Here is a 15395-nt window from a genome sequence, read left to right as displayed (position 1 = left end):
CAGGAACTTTTGAAACTAACTGACTTCCATTGTTCGAGCTGCATATTTGATAAGAGACACTTGCTATCTTACAAGACTGTAACAATGGTTACTTAAGAGTGTTGCAAGATGAAGGCAGTTCTTACTAACATGACTGACTTGCTCCAACAATCAACTTCAGTAATTAAAAAGCCAAATACTGTGAAAGTACTAGTTGATTAATACATCATTTGCCATTGACTAGACTTAAGACCCGAGTATTAAAAACAGTGATTGCAGTATTTGGATATAGTGTAACATTTGAATAGTGTATTAGGTTTATGATTTTTTAACATGTCAAGTATTAAACTTGAATTTTGTGAATTGATTAAAAACTATGAATACAGGGTTCTTCTATCATTCTGTTTCTTTATAAAGCAGTATTTTAGTTCTTAAAAGATATTTGCTAATTCAGATTAAGAATATTTTGTTCTACAACTATATACGAATATTTTGGAAGCATTTGGTGACTGTCGATCTTTAGATAGAAGAAACATGTAAGTATATTCTTTCTTCTTTGTGACTGTCTCCTTTTAGGACAATGACAAATACAAATTTCATGATGTGTGTAAAATACTGTATTCATAAAATTTCCATTCTGTATAATAAAACGCTGTAAAATGTCATTTTGCTTGAGAGAGATGATTTTAAGAACTACAGTATGTGAGCAGAGCTACTAAACAACAGACCCTCTTTTCACACTTTGTCAATTTACCACCGATGAATTTTTTTCTAAGCTTGTGCTCTCATGACAGATTTAGGCAGTTTCAGGTTAGGAAACTAGAACCCATACTAGCCCATATGGACTGAGTGAACATTAATTTAAAATCATAATTTAACTTGATTTTGTCAGCCCACGTTCCCTTCTCCTTGATCAACCATGTACCTGTCCTTTCTGTTATGAGAAATAAGAACAATAATTTTGCAGGTGAATTTTCATTTTTCAGCTTAAAAAACCAAACTTAATTAGTAAATGAACAGAAAGTGAAATTTTGGGTAATGTAAGTTTATTCCCATCATATGGCCCAGTAAGGACTTCTATAGAATGATATATTGTAGATATGATAAGTGAACAACATATTATTCATTACAGTAATATGCAAATAAAGTTGATTTTGACAAAGGACAAAGTGAAGATCTAAGTATAAAGGGTACGTATCTTTCAAAAAGAAAAAAAAGGAAATTGAGGGAAATCAGCACTTCAGTACATATATTTCACCAGTAAAAGATGGCTCTGTTTAAATAAGCTAGCAGCAGCATTCACATGAAGAAGACAATAAACCTGTAACGAAAGAACTGATGTGAAAATGTAGTTTACAGGAACATTTTCTCCAACAAAAAAGCTGATTTTAAGAAATTACTGACTGCGTGTTCACACCATGTGTTACAGTTCACTGCCATCTCAGTTGTTTTAATATGGATTTTAAAGGCCATACATAACTATCCTATATGAATGAACTGATCTAAATCTTAAAGTAGTTTGGTGTTTTCTTAAGGTTTTCTTTTTTAACTTGGCTCATTTCAGTGATCTATTTTAAAGTATGTCCCTGCCAACAGTTGCAGAAGTGCAAAACTAAGAAGCTGGTGAATTGCAGTATAAAATAATACAAGCTGTGGTTCAGAACTTTTTTTTAACCAGCCTTGCAGCTATAAAAAAGATCTGTATAATGATATTGTTGCATACTGAACTGTTTCCCAATATTTGTTCAATATAATTGAATAGTATCAATTGTTTTTAAAGAATTGCAACAGCAAGTATCAGTATTAAACTAATAACCTGATTCGTCATGAAAAAACTTCCATAAAGCTAGCAGGAAAAAAACCTACCATGACTTCTATTTGATAGGAAAATTAACTTCATACTCACCTTTCAAAGCTGAAAAAAGTATGTCTTGAACCACCATACAAAACATTCTGCATTGATTACCAGGCGCTTAATGTCGTTTAAGAAAATTTGAGTATTTTAAATGGTCTTTAGCTCTCCCATGCTCTGCATTATCTAATTCTCTAGTAAATGAACATCTCAAACATGACCAGTCTTAGATAGTTCATGGTGTACATTATAAGCAGCAACATGACTGCTCATAATGTAACAGGTTTTGTTATTAAATTAATTGTAACAAAATTTAGTGTGCTATAGTCCAGTTCTTTCTAAAACTGTATTTGGCCAATTTTGCCTGACTGGCTTTCTTTAGTACTGTTTACTTGACAAACAAGTCCCATGGAAGGGGTCAATGGCAACGTTACGAAGTTCTACAATACCTCTAATTAGGTAAAGCAGCCAGAAACTTCAAACTGTTTCTGGAAACATTTTCCAGTTTGTGAATAGCAATAATATTTTCCATATGTTGCCTGGTTTTGGTTTTATGTTTGTTTTACTTCAGGTGCATTAAGTGTCACAGCATTTATGATGCAGCCTATGTATTGAGAATGGGTACTTCATGCAGTTGACACTTTAAAAAAATAAAATAAAAAATCCTTGAAGTATAGAGTCGTTTCAGAAAAATATAAGAACTTTTCTTCAGTTTTGCATCATGGAAATAGTAATTTTAATACACTGAGTTACCTCAATTATTGTTCTAGCATTTCAACAGTATTTGACTAGCCAGGTAAGAAATACAATCATTTTCTCATACTCAGTAACTAATCTTTTATCAGACAGAATACATAGTAGGAAGGACTTTTACAAATCATCCATATCCTGATCAAATTCTCTTGTAGAACTAGTGTAAATCAGGATTAACTGCACTGCAGTCAATGGAGTTTCACCAATCGGTCGTGGTGAAAAGTTAAAAGAGAAGCAAGAGTAAAGGCTCCTAGCATTGTTCCAATTTTAAAAGACTAGCAGGGTACTTTTAATCAATGTATTTGTTAGCTCTAAAGCAAAAGATCTTAACTCATTTTAAAAGCGTATTTCTAATAATTTATTAGCAATTTGGAGCACATTTGCTTTTCACTTCAGTACAGCTCAATGTGGTTGGTTCCATAAGAAAAACAGCTTAATACTGTCATACAACAGAAAGATGAAAACACAAAAAATCAGTAAAAAAACTTCTGGAATTTGTTCTATAGTTGTGCTTCTTCCGTAGATTTTTCTCTGGGTTGTTTCTTTTGCATACAAGGTTGTATAAGTAAAAATACTATTCCCACCATGTATAGCAAGCCAGATATGTAAAAAGAAAAATCGTATTTCTGTGTGATGTCATAGATCCAACCTGCAAAATAAGGACAAAACATGTTTGTTACAAAGCTTGACGACAAGGTACATTGCATGGGAAAATATGAAAAATGCTGCACATTTCTCTCATGATGTTTCAGTCAAATCCATAGATGTTTTGTGGAAAAAAGAGGTGGTGATTGTCTTCTCCTCTAGATGCTACAAATGGAAAAGTATTAACAAAATCTTACGTTCATTCACTGAAATCCAAAACCAATGCAAAACCTATCTCCTCACTGAAGTATCATGGAAGTCTTAAAATGAGGCTCTAGCTATGTGCCATCCTAAAAAGCCAAGCAACCTTCTCCCTAAAACTGTTTTTCAAACAAGTTATCACAAGTCTGACTTTCAAAGAAACATTTTGGAATCTCAAAACAATTAGTTCTTCCGCCCTACTGTTGTCTTTGTAAAATGCCCGATACTGCAGGCTAGTTCAAATGCTGTGCCTTGTGCAAGCAAACACATTCCCAATAGCTTTTTCAAAGACTTGCATACCGATAAAAGACTTTTCAAGAGATACAATCTCAATACTGCAATGACTGTCATTCCAACCTCAATTCCTTTGCAAAAATACATGAAAGTTACTTCAGAAAGGTTTGGGAACCCAAAATAGCAAAATTCCCTCGTGTCACGCTGGTTGCACTGCAATGTAACCTCAACATCAGAAGCTTTTTTTACATCAACTAATTGCATCCTATTTGCTTCATTACTAATGACCAAATAGAAAGGCATGTTGAGCACAGACTGAGCTGTGCTGAAAGTACATATGGTAGAGTAAAACACTGCTGCTTTTCAAAGGGCACTGAATGAGCTTTCTTCCAAATCCTGTCGGCTCACTCAATGGTGGGGAGAGAAGGTGAGAGTATTCTTGCTTTTCTGGGTTCCTTGTGCTGCTAATAGCTTGCGTTCAGCCTAGTGCCATCCCTGGCTGACCACGGCCATTACTCACAGGGTTTCTGACTGCTTTCTTCTGATTTGCATCTCTGTGAGACAGCTGTAGTCTGGCTATAGTATTGACAATCACTACCTAGATCTCTTCTGTACATCCCTGCCTCTACCTATGAGAAAATTTATGAACGTTTGTTTAAACCTAAGTTACTTTAGGGATAACATACATACACTTCTACCTTTTGCTGTGGATGGCAGTAAAGAGATCATGAGTAGTACAGTCCCCAAAGTAGGTATTTCTGTCTGAAGGAAGGCAGAGCTAAGTTAGTTAAATCAACACATCCATTGGCAGCTTAGAGTGGTGACACCCAAACACACTTTATAGTTCTTGGGCATAATACTATGGTACAAGCACCTGCCTACCCTGAAAACTATTCATCATTTTTTCATCTACATAGAGGCATGAGTATGTATAGTGCATATACTACACAAAACACATAAAAATAGGTTAAAACTTTCTCATTTTAGAAAAGTGTATGGTAATACTTTAAGGAAACATACCATTGAAAGGATAGATTGTAACAGAATTGAGGTTATTTGCAAGGATTGTAATTTGTATTGTGTGAATAGTGAGCTCATACCCAGCAGATGTGATCCCTAAATTTGTACAACGTAAAGCTGGATGTTATGGTCCATTCTGGAGCAGCTGCAATTTTGTTAACTACACATGCTCATAACATAAGAAAGCTTAATAATATAACAAGTCACGCGGTTGTTACACAAACATCTGTTGGTTAGCAATTTGAACTTTTTACCTGCAAAGGGTGGTCCAAACAATGCAGATATTCCATTGGCACAAATGATGATGCCATAGGCATTTGCAAGGTGTTTAGTTCCAACTAAATCTTCAGTCACAACAGGCATTAGAGAAAAATAGCCACTAGAAAATCCTATTACAGCACAAATCACAGCCAGGCTAATGTATGTTTGCATTAGTGGCAAAGTAAGAATGCAGGTGACCAGGGTAAAGTTAGCCATGAGGAAGACATTCCACGTGCTGATGCATGGGAGATCAGAGATGATTCCAAGGATCACTTTACCAAAAATATGAACAATGGCTATAATGGATGTCAAAGGAAATAAATTGTTCTGACTAGATAATTTGTACTGCTTGACTATTTCTGGAAGATGAATAAAGGGAATGACAAAGCTGCTATAGGCAAACAAAGCCCAAATTATAAAGGCCACAAATACTCTATTGGTAAACAGTGATGCAGCTCCAAAGTAGCTGGAGTACCATATTGCAAAGCCCTTCCTGACTGTAACCGTCAGCTGGCTTACTGTCTTAAGAATGCGCAGTCCGTACATACTCCTTCCACTTCCAGATTTACCTCCAATATCTATGTGCTGAACACTGTCAAGCACTTCTTCATTTGTTGCCTCTTCTTTTTTTTCTGGTTCTTCACTGAGGACTCCGTTAGATTTTATAGTCTCTGCAGAATGGGATAGAGCTTTTGCCTGATTATCTTCACTATTACTTCTCACAACATATTTTTCACTAACAATGTCTTTGGGAGAGAGTGGTCTCATAAGCGCCCCGCAGACACAAAGGTTCAGGGAGATGGCACCCTGGATGAACATGGCGTTTCTCCACCCAAATTCAGTGCAGAGGTACTTCAGTAAGGCAGTCATTAGGAAAGCTCCAAACCCTGTTCCCGTGGTACTGAGTCCTTGTGCAAGTGCTCTTCTCTTCTGAAAATAGTGCCCTACCATGACCACCGCAGGAAGATAAACCATGCCACTTCCAACGCCTGTGAAAATAAAAAGTGAAATCAATCTGAACTTTTTGCCAACAAGATAAAAAGCAGTGAAAACCAAATCAGTTTTATTCCTAACTTTTGCACAAGCGTAGTAGTAAAACCGAGAATAAATATTAAATTATCATGTTAGCTTTCATTTCTGTCTTGTAATATTTTCCAAAGTTTGCAATACTCATTCCAGTGAGAATATGATACTGCTATTTAACTGCTGGAAAAACTGAAATACATGGAAGATAAAACCTCTACCTCAGTTCAGCATGACACCTCTGGAAAGTCCCAAACATCCCACAATAAATCAGTGATAGTTAATATGGGGACAAACATAAACAAACCCTATTTTGAAATATCTGCATTTGCAATACTTGCACCTGGTTGTATCAACAACCAGAAATTGCTTAGCAGGCACATCTTTTGCCTAAGTTCACCAGCAATGAAGATCCAGACTGAGTTTTTGTCCTTGCTTTGTAACTGTGGAGCCACAGTGACAGTGAGATGCCAGGATGTGCCAGGAGTCAGCACAGGGGGTTAGCCCAGCGGTGAGACCTTGGGTGGCTTCCAGGTTTCTCTTTGGGCACTTCAGGGAAGTCTAGAGAAGGCCACACAGTAGCTGCACAGGCATATTCTTAAAAGGCAGATCTCTTTGTAGAAAGTCCCTCACTTGTACTTAAAAAGCAGGGTATTAATGGTACCTATTCCAAACAGAAAGTGTTAAGCATTGTGCAAACACATCGTTAAAGGTTAACAGTTGCCCAGTTTTTCTCACAGCACATTCCTGACAGAGGGGATTTGGACTGGAAGAGGTGTATGCAGAAGATGCTTCAAAATTCACTATGATCGTAATTTAGAAGAGTGTTTTGGGCTTAAAAGTTTTCCTAAATAACTGATAATGTAGCTGCATGCAGCCACAGCTGATCTAGCTACAGATTGGAGAAAGAGCAGTTATTCCAGCAAAGCCTGAAAAAAAAGCACCTCAACATTACAGCAATGTACCGTGGTCAGAGCTGACCTGTTTTGCCTGTTAGAAGTATTTATTTCTTTGCTATGCAAATACATGGTCAGGTTTTTATTTTGCACAAGGTCTCCCTGCCTAAACCCAGCCACAAACTACAAGACAGAAATCTCTCAGCCCCTGAGAAGACTGCCTGCCTCCTCAGGCCGGCCTGCTGTTGACTGCTGTGAAAAAACAGCTGGGACTTGTGCTTGTGGTAGTGCTTACTGCGCTTCCCTGCGCATCCCAAGAAATCAGACATTTTTAAAATTGTTTTATCTTACCTTTTCATTCTGTGGGCTACATAGGAAAACGTAGTCTAATTACATGCAAAGGCATGCCACCTTCACAGGTAAATACCGGACCACAGGCCTCACCACTCCTTTTCCTCACAGATTTGTCACCCTACACCGCGAGGGTGGCGGCAGGGCATTTTGTCCCCCAGCCCACAGGGACTGCCTGCTGCCAGCAGTCCCATGGCTCCCCGGAACGGGGTTTGGGGGAGAAGGCTCCTCTGCCCCCCCATACTGCTGCTGAGGGGAGGAGAGCCCGTGGAGCTAAGATGCAGCTGTCGACCAGGAGGTGAGGGGACAAGGCTGTGAGGAGCTGGGGGAGGGGAACCATGCTGAGGTGAAGAGCACTTGGGGAATGGGAGCTGAGGCAGCAGGATGGCTGCTGCTGAGGGGGACAAGGCTGGGATCATAGGGACGTACTGTGTGAGGGCATCTGGCAGGGCGGGTCACCAACGGGGAGAACAGGAGCAATGAGTAAGCCCACAAGCACTGCATGGAGGCCCAGAAGTGATCGCAGCAGCAGGCAGCCACCGTAAGTGAACAGCAGTCTTACATCGAGCAGCTGTGAGAACATGAAAGAAACTTCCCTGAGGTGGCAGTGACTCAGGCGACCACGAGCAAAGGGCTGGGAGTGAGTGGAAGGGGACTGAGGCGATGGGTGAGTGAGGAGATCATGAGTGTGGGGACGATGAGTGAGGGGATGGCAAGTGAGGGGATGGTGAATGGAGGTCTCATGGAGCTGGAAGAAACATCTCAGGCATCTCTACACTGGTCTTCTGGCCAGAATTACTCCTGCAACAGCATCTCACTTCTCTACCTCATGTAAAAATTTACCTCAGATTTTTTCTGAAAATATGGTTTTCATCCCTCTTTAAATTCTCTGTATACTCTCTGCCTTTTTGTCTGGTATTTTGTGTATGCTCTTTCTGAAAGGCAGCACATGCGGAGAGAAATTGTGTAGATTCCTGTCTGCTTGATGAAATTCAATATATATGGAAACAGAAATTCTGAAAAGGGCAGAACCCTGCCTGTAATTATTGTTCTTTGTTCAGGAATTTACATTACTGAAATCTATGGTATGGTGGTATAAAGAGTCATCACAGTGATCCTTGGTAGTTTCAATTTTTTTCCATCCAGAGAGCTAGATTAAAAATTATGTACAGAAATTCTGCAGATTTATATGAAATTCTATGAAAGGGTAGTTTGAGGGAATGGTGGGCACTGAAGCTATTATTAGTATTGCAAACAGTTATTTTTTTTCATAACGCTTCTGTCTGTCACATCTAACATGGTACTATGCTTCATTTGCAAACATAACCGGCCATGTTATCTGTGGGGTGAATAATATTTCAAAGCCCCTTGAATGGCTCAGTGTTGCTCAGATAGTAATTAAAGGCAAAATTTTGTATTTCTTACTTGGATCACTTTAACATTTTTGTTTCATATCTATTAACAGTATCTCTTTCCAGAAATGAACAGTGAAGAAAATGGAGTAGTGCTTTAAGTAAATAATACTGGGTTATTCTACATAACTTTCTTAAAGTAACTGAATTGTTTCACAAGAAGCCACATTTTGCTAGAAACTGAGCATTCAGGCACTAAGGAACTGTTGGTTTTCAAGAAAGATGCCTAAACACGCATGCCTTTTCATATTTTGATAGGGCTCTTACACGTCAAAAGGTTTTCTGGAGACCTAATTCCAATTAAAATGACAAAATATTACTTCTTTCAATGATTTTGATTGTAAAAAAAAGTAGCAAGATTAGGTGCTATTTATTAGTGGTTGTTGATGTAATCTCAATATCCTTTATTAGAAACTACGTATGAAATACGGCCACATGCATTGTCCTAAATGAGGCTAGGATAGAGTTAATTTTCTTCATAGTAGCTCATATGGTGCTATGTTTTGGATTTGTGACCCAAACACTGTTGGTAACACAGGCATGTTTTAGTTGTTGCTGGACAGTACTTACACAGCATCAAGGCCATTTCTGTTTCTCACACGGCCCTGCCAGTGCGTGAGCTGGGGGTGCACAAGAAGCTGAGAGGGGACACAGTGGGACAGCAGACCCCAACTGACCAAAGGGACATCCCATACACGATGTCATGCTCAGCAATAAAACTGGGGGAAAGGAGGAGGAAGGGAGGACATTCGGAGTCGTGGCGTTTGTCTTCCCAAGTAATGGTTAGACATGATGAAGCCCTGCTTTATTGGAAATGGCTAAACACCTGCCTGCCCATGGGAAGTACTGAATTAATTCCTTATTTTGCTTTGCTTGTGCATGCAGCTTTTGTTTTACCTATTAAACTGTCTTTATCTCACTTTTCCCCTTCTGACTCTCTCCCTCATCCCACTGCAGGAGAGTGAGTGAGCAGCTGTGTGAGGCTCAGCTACCAGCAGCAGTAACCCACAACATCCTTTAAAATGGGTTTTTAAGCAGTACATGGTTATCACAATCTGGTATTTTATTAATGTGGAGCAACTCCTGTTGAAAACATTTGCTGTTTCTTCCTGTGACAAAGAGAGGAGTTGGCTAGATATATAATCCAAGAGTGTTTTAACACCTTCAAATTCCACTTGTTAGAGTTTGGGTTACGTTAATTCTTCTAATTAAAAATGTCCTCTAACATAGTCACTTGGGAGAAATTGATAAAAATACCATCTTCACATGGCAGATTTAAATGACAACAAAAGTCATTGGGCCCAATCCACTGAGTAAATAAATAAGTTTTCTGAAAAGATAACAGGCTATACAGAGTGTGAAAGAAAAGCTGGAGTAACTTTAGAGTCTAACTTCCCTCTTTACTCACCCAGATAACCTTCAAAGGAATCAAAAATAATGGAAAGAACTTTCAAACGTTAGTACAGGTCTTACCGGCTGTCACTCCAAACGTAAGGAAGAGGTAGTGCACACTTGAGGCATAGGCGCTCAGTATCCAACCTAGGGCATTCAATATCCCTCCAATTATAGCTGTCTTGCGGCACCCGCACACGCTGATGAATAAACCAATGAAAGGACCTGTTAAAAAACATGAAAAAATGATAAATTATTTATTTAATTCTCTACACTCTTTAATAATTTTTCACATGAAGATTCTTAAATTCTTAAAACATTCTTAAACAAAATGTTAAACATCAGGCTACTCATGCAATTCAGTTTATTTTCCCTATTACTGTTTAAAATCATGGAAAGAAAAATTTAACCAACCAATCAAATATTTAGCAAATACCCACAGGACCTAAAATCCAAGTTGCCCCATGAAAAAGGGATGGTGTAAAGAGAGGAAGAAACTGAAAACATTGGTCCCAATTTTAATGCTTTGTCAGTGCAGGCCTTTTTCACAAGTAACTGGAAAGTAAACATTTTATTTTGTTTTCAGTGGAATATTTCAGGCAGACCTAAACATGACTTTTTCAATCTTAATTTAGAGAGACAGAGTGTCTGCATGTACATATACACAAACATACCCCTCCAGGTATTATTTTGTGTTGATCCAACCACAACTTAAAAAATAAATTTTAGTTCAGCTGCCAAACTGAAATATAAACTGTCCAAATTCAACATTTTCTCCTCATAGATAGAGTACGGGAGGACAACAAGCTTCATAGATCATCTGTTTTTTTAATTCTAGTGAGACCTTGAAGTCACAGGCATCCTTTCCCCCTCATGCTGTCTCCTGGGGTGATTGTCTTCTCTATCATCTTCCCTGTTGCTCCCTTTCTCCCTCTAACTTGTAAAATTTGTCCCGATGACTTTAAAAAGAAAACTCGGGAGAACATGGGCAGCTCTGCTAACAAAATGGAAAACTGTAAGAAAATACTTGAGGGCTGAGTGGCAAACATATTCTAAAAATCTATGTAGTTTTGAAATAAATTGTGCTGGAACATACCTACAATAAGTGTAATGCCCATGCTGAGGGAGCTAACCCACGCTGTTAAGCCACGACTTTGATTAAACTCTTCAAGCCATTCAATGTTGAGTATTCCAAGGGCCATTTGGGACCCCATGATAAGTATGTGCACAAGGAAAGAGGAAAGTACAATCATCCAAGCCCATCCTCCATCAATGTTTGGATTAGGCTTAATTGGTTTACTTCCAACTTTTGAGTCATCTCCAAAATCATATCCAATATCCTCGTGACTAGCATACATTTTCTCCACAGTATTCTGAAACAAATACAGTAAATACTTTCAAAATACATACAAAATTATCAGATTTTGTAGATTGATTATAGTGACGAGCATAAATCACTACCGTATTTCACCATTGCAGTTTAGTGCAGTTGTAAAGTGAATATTGGGTTTTCATTGTTCAAATGTAAAATGCTTAGAAAATTCTCTGATTAATGTATGCCTTTGTGTATCTTACTATCATAGCTGTCTATGCAGGAGTATTTACAGGTTGACAGTAGGCTGCATTAGTTCCATTACTATGTACTTTACTTACTTGTAGGTGGCTGAGAGCCACCTTCATGGGTTGACTGTGGTCACAAAAAAAGACCGGTCTCTCTCTGTATATTCCTTCTCTGTATCACCTTCTGCTGTCCCAATAAGATTATGTGCCTTTGTGTTCAAGTTGATAAAGCTTGGAATAAAAAAAGGAAATCCTGAAGAGGCAGGTAGATGAAGTTACCATATCTTTTCAGAGGAAACCAGTTTTGACATGTATTTCTTCCTTAGTAGCGGAAGAATCAGAGTGAAGACAGAGAAATACAAAGATTTAAGGTTCTTGATTTTCAAAATGCTTTGCTTACACAAATTACAACAAAGGGATTGTTACTACCTCTCTGGCAAGGTTTTTATTAGAGTCAACGTGATAAACAGTTTGCTATTACGCTTTCAGTTTCCATAGTATTAATCCATATAATCCTACTAAAACCAAAGAATTCTTCCAAATTAATGTCAATGCCTGTCAGAATCAAACTGAGTGGCAGAATTATGTGCTTAGGTGTACATAGGATCAGGCCATAATAGCCTAATTTGATTACTTTGGTTTCTTCCATTGTTACTCTAAGTGAAGATTGCAACACAATGTGAAAATAATTTCAAACCCATTTTTAATTGATTAACAGGCACAGTGCAGAACCCAGTCTTCCCTCATCTGATTTCTGCTGCAACATATTGAAATGTTACACAACTGTGGAGCACCACATAGGTTTCCATGGAGACTAGAAATATAATGATACAAATTACCAGAGATGGTAATTTTTTGTCTTCTTTTCTTCTCAGGAGAAATAAAAAGATCCTTCAGCTTCACAACAGTCAAAAGAGAGGAGAAAGTTATAAAAAATTTTAAAACCTCCTTATATATTCTGTGAGCCCTCACAAGGTGTGCCTCGGGGATAGCTCCTCACTACTGAAAACTGTCAGTGAATGGAGGAACTCCCATCTGTACTAACTGAAAATTTGGGCTGTTGTCTTTAAATACATGAGTATATTTTGCTTCTCAAGTTACTACCTTTCTCAACTATTTTATTCTTTTCTTATTGCTAGATGAACATACAGGGAAGGCCTTGAAGTATTTCATACTGATGTGTAATGGAGTCAGAGCTGATTGGTCAAAGCTACTGTTTCTTTCACACACAACAGTGAAAACCTGCCAATATATGTAACCTCTCCAGACTGGCTGCTAGGTAAGTTACCTTTGTAGTTAAGTGCCACTTCTCCCTTACTTGCAGTACAGGTAATTACGTGTAACTAAGGGCAGCTCAAACATGTAGGTTCCTCCAGGAGCACACTGATTTGCCCCATACAGTGAACTGGAGCTATAGAATATGTTGTACTCTTGGTATCAAGTTTTTCATAGATGGATACTCTTTACAGACTAAGTTGTCACTAGCCCTAACTTGGCCATGGAAGGTATTGGCGTCACAGCAAGGAAGAACAAGAACTGTGCACATTTCACACTTGCCACACAAGCAGGTAAGCCGGGACCAATTGATGAGTCCACACCTGAGTGCCAGTGGAAATACACCCTGAAATGATTTACTGGCTTTTTCTTTCCAAAGAGGCAGAGAGAAGGGAGATTATGCTTTTATGCATAGAGGTCTTTCTTAGAGGTCCTGCAGGCTGTTTGAAGGCAGGAAGGATAGTAGGGGAACAAGTCAGAGCCATGTGGTGGTGCAGACATTTTTTTGAATGTAAGAGGACAGCCTGGGACAGCTTTAGTCAAAATTATACTTCTTCCTTCCTCTACAGAGGGTAGGTCTTAAAGATGACATCTCAACTCTTTCCTATTAATATACTTGGAGCTAGATCCCTCATTGATGTAGTTTATATGACTACTTATGGAGGATTCAGCCCACTCACAAGAGAGAGAAATACTAACTGCATAAAGGTAATAAAGATAGTGAATAATCATGCTAATGGGAAATAATGAGAAGCAGCAGAACGAAGGAAAATTGCAAGCTGTTAAACATGCTCGGTGTATGATTAATGAAAATGTATGATGGATATTACAGTACATCGTAGATAATGGAATAAAAAATTATGTAACTGAAGATTCAGAGTCAGGACTAAATGTGGAGCCTTTCCCTTTCATGCTTTTAACTGGTTTTGTGTGCCCCTGAATACTGATACTGGGTACAAAATTTTTCTTCTTTGGATAGGAAATAGATATGTGTTTTATATATTTTAAATTATTTAAAGCAAAAATAATTGACATTGAGATGCAAAGATATGACACTCATCTTTGCAGGCTTACTGACAGAACAGGCTTAGATTGAGTAGATGCAAGTTAATGTCATTCTTGCATCAACCCCCACAAATCTTCAGAAAATGCATATATTTTCCCTTTGAACTGTATTCCTGCTTATTATTACTTTTATACTATTATACTTTTATACTATTAACTTTCCACTAATGCCACAAGTTCAGAATGAACACATTCAAAAGCAGGAAAAGTCATCTCCAATAATTGCACAAACTCTTAGGCTCTGGGTAAAGCAAGGACTAGATGTCAGGATCCTCTCTCCACTATTGACTCATCGTCCCGTGCCCTGTCACACCCAGGAGAAATGTACTTACCTGCCTGCAGCCGCCGTCCCACACCACAGCACTGCCAACAGCACAGTATCATGAGAGGCAGAGGAGCCCAAGGGGTTCTTTGCAATTGTGAAATCCTAGAGAAACTGCAATGAAAATGACAGCAGCTGATTTGTGAAGCCAGCCATATTTCCCCAATCAGCAAGGCAGTGAAGACCCACTCACAGTAAGTGCGTGTGAATGCAGCCGCTCACAAGGGATTGCATTTAAAGGCAGGAGTGTCTGGCTTCTTGGTTGGTCAACTGGACAAGGACTAGATTTTTTTTTTCAGAAAAGCTTTTTATATTGTATGCATGGACAGTATGCAGAGCTCTTAGAAAACTGGCCCAAACGTTAGTGCCCACAAAGATGCTGAGCTTTTTTGAAAATCTGACTCATGAGCTATTTTCAGGACAAACGCAGGTGCTGTAATAAGCCCAAAGTTAGCAGCAAAACACCCAAGTTCCCTGTACCATCAGTGGAGCTATGGCTCTCTAGCTTGTAGTTGAACTGGATCATCAAAAAAGTCTGATCTTGAGGTTAAAAGTCCTTATGGTGAATAATTTACATACACTTGGGTAACGTCTTCCAGTACCTGATTGCCTCTGTGTTAAAAGTTATAGAATAAAATGATACTTTAAAGGCAGTTCCAACGGATAACTCATAAATGCATTACAAATAGTAACGAGTTTTGCTTGACAGTATTCCCAGCAGACATGCCGCATGTAATTATTTCTCTTTTGAAGATGTACAGAAAAAAGACTGTTAAAAACATAGTTTATTTTGGGTGTCATAAGTTTTGGCAGTCTAACTTCAGCTTGCTAATACGCTGGGTGCTTCAGTTGTCATCGACTTCACCAGAGGTGTGGGTGCTAGCCACTTCTGCAGATCAGAGCCACAGTGCGTAACTGTGCATGCCCGGCAAGGAAGAAAAGATCCAAGAAATTAAATGCTTAGGACGCTAAGCTAATTGCCAGGGTCACAAGTTTGCATGAAGTCGGCGGCAGTTCAATTTCCAGGCTCGGGTTGCTGCCCTTCTGCCCCTGAGAGCTGTTTCCCAGGCCCTGCTCAGAAGACCTCTCCGGCAGACCCCTTGGTGCTGTTCTGCCTCAGTGTGACCCACGAGCGGTCCCACGTCCCCGGGGAC

General features: G+C 38.8%; 1 protein-coding gene across 1 annotated transcript; it reads right to left on the bottom strand.

Annotated features, from left to right (window-relative positions):
* Positions 1-3084: 3084 nt before the first annotated feature.
* On the bottom strand, positions 3085-14359 carry SLC16A14 (solute carrier family 16, member 14). Its single transcript, XM_009694831.1, has 6 exons — positions 14252-14359; positions 11673-11810; positions 11116-11392; positions 10101-10244; positions 4939-5934; positions 3085-3233 (listed from the first exon to the last, which is right to left on the bottom strand). Exons 2-6 carry the CDS (start codon positions 11697-11699, stop codon positions 3085-3087), a joined length of 1593 nt encoding a protein of 530 aa, XP_009693133.1. The 5' UTR covers positions 11700-11810; positions 14252-14359.
* Positions 14360-15395: the final 1036 nt, after the last annotated feature.

The sequence above is a fragment of the Cariama cristata genome, unplaced genomic scaffold (assembly GCF_000690535.1).
Source record: "Cariama cristata isolate BGI_N322 unplaced genomic scaffold, ASM69053v1 scaffold30042, whole genome shotgun sequence".
In the NCBI taxonomy this organism is placed as follows: domain Eukaryota; kingdom Metazoa; phylum Chordata; class Aves; order Cariamiformes; family Cariamidae; genus Cariama; species Cariama cristata.
This window is presented reverse-complemented; position numbering and strand designations above follow the sequence as displayed.

Coding starts and splice junctions, on each gene's coding strand:
- SLC16A14 (XM_009694831.1), bottom strand. CDS start 11,699: ATGAAGGTGGCTCTCAGCCACCTACAA. Junction 11,393..11,672: donor TGGCTCTCAGCCACCTACAA/GTAAGTAAAGTA, acceptor TATTTGTTTCAG/AATACTGTGGAGAAAATGTA. Junction 10,245..11,115: donor GGGCATTACACTTATTGTAG/GTATGTTCCAGC, acceptor GTTTTTTAACAG/GTCCTTTCATTGGTTTATTC.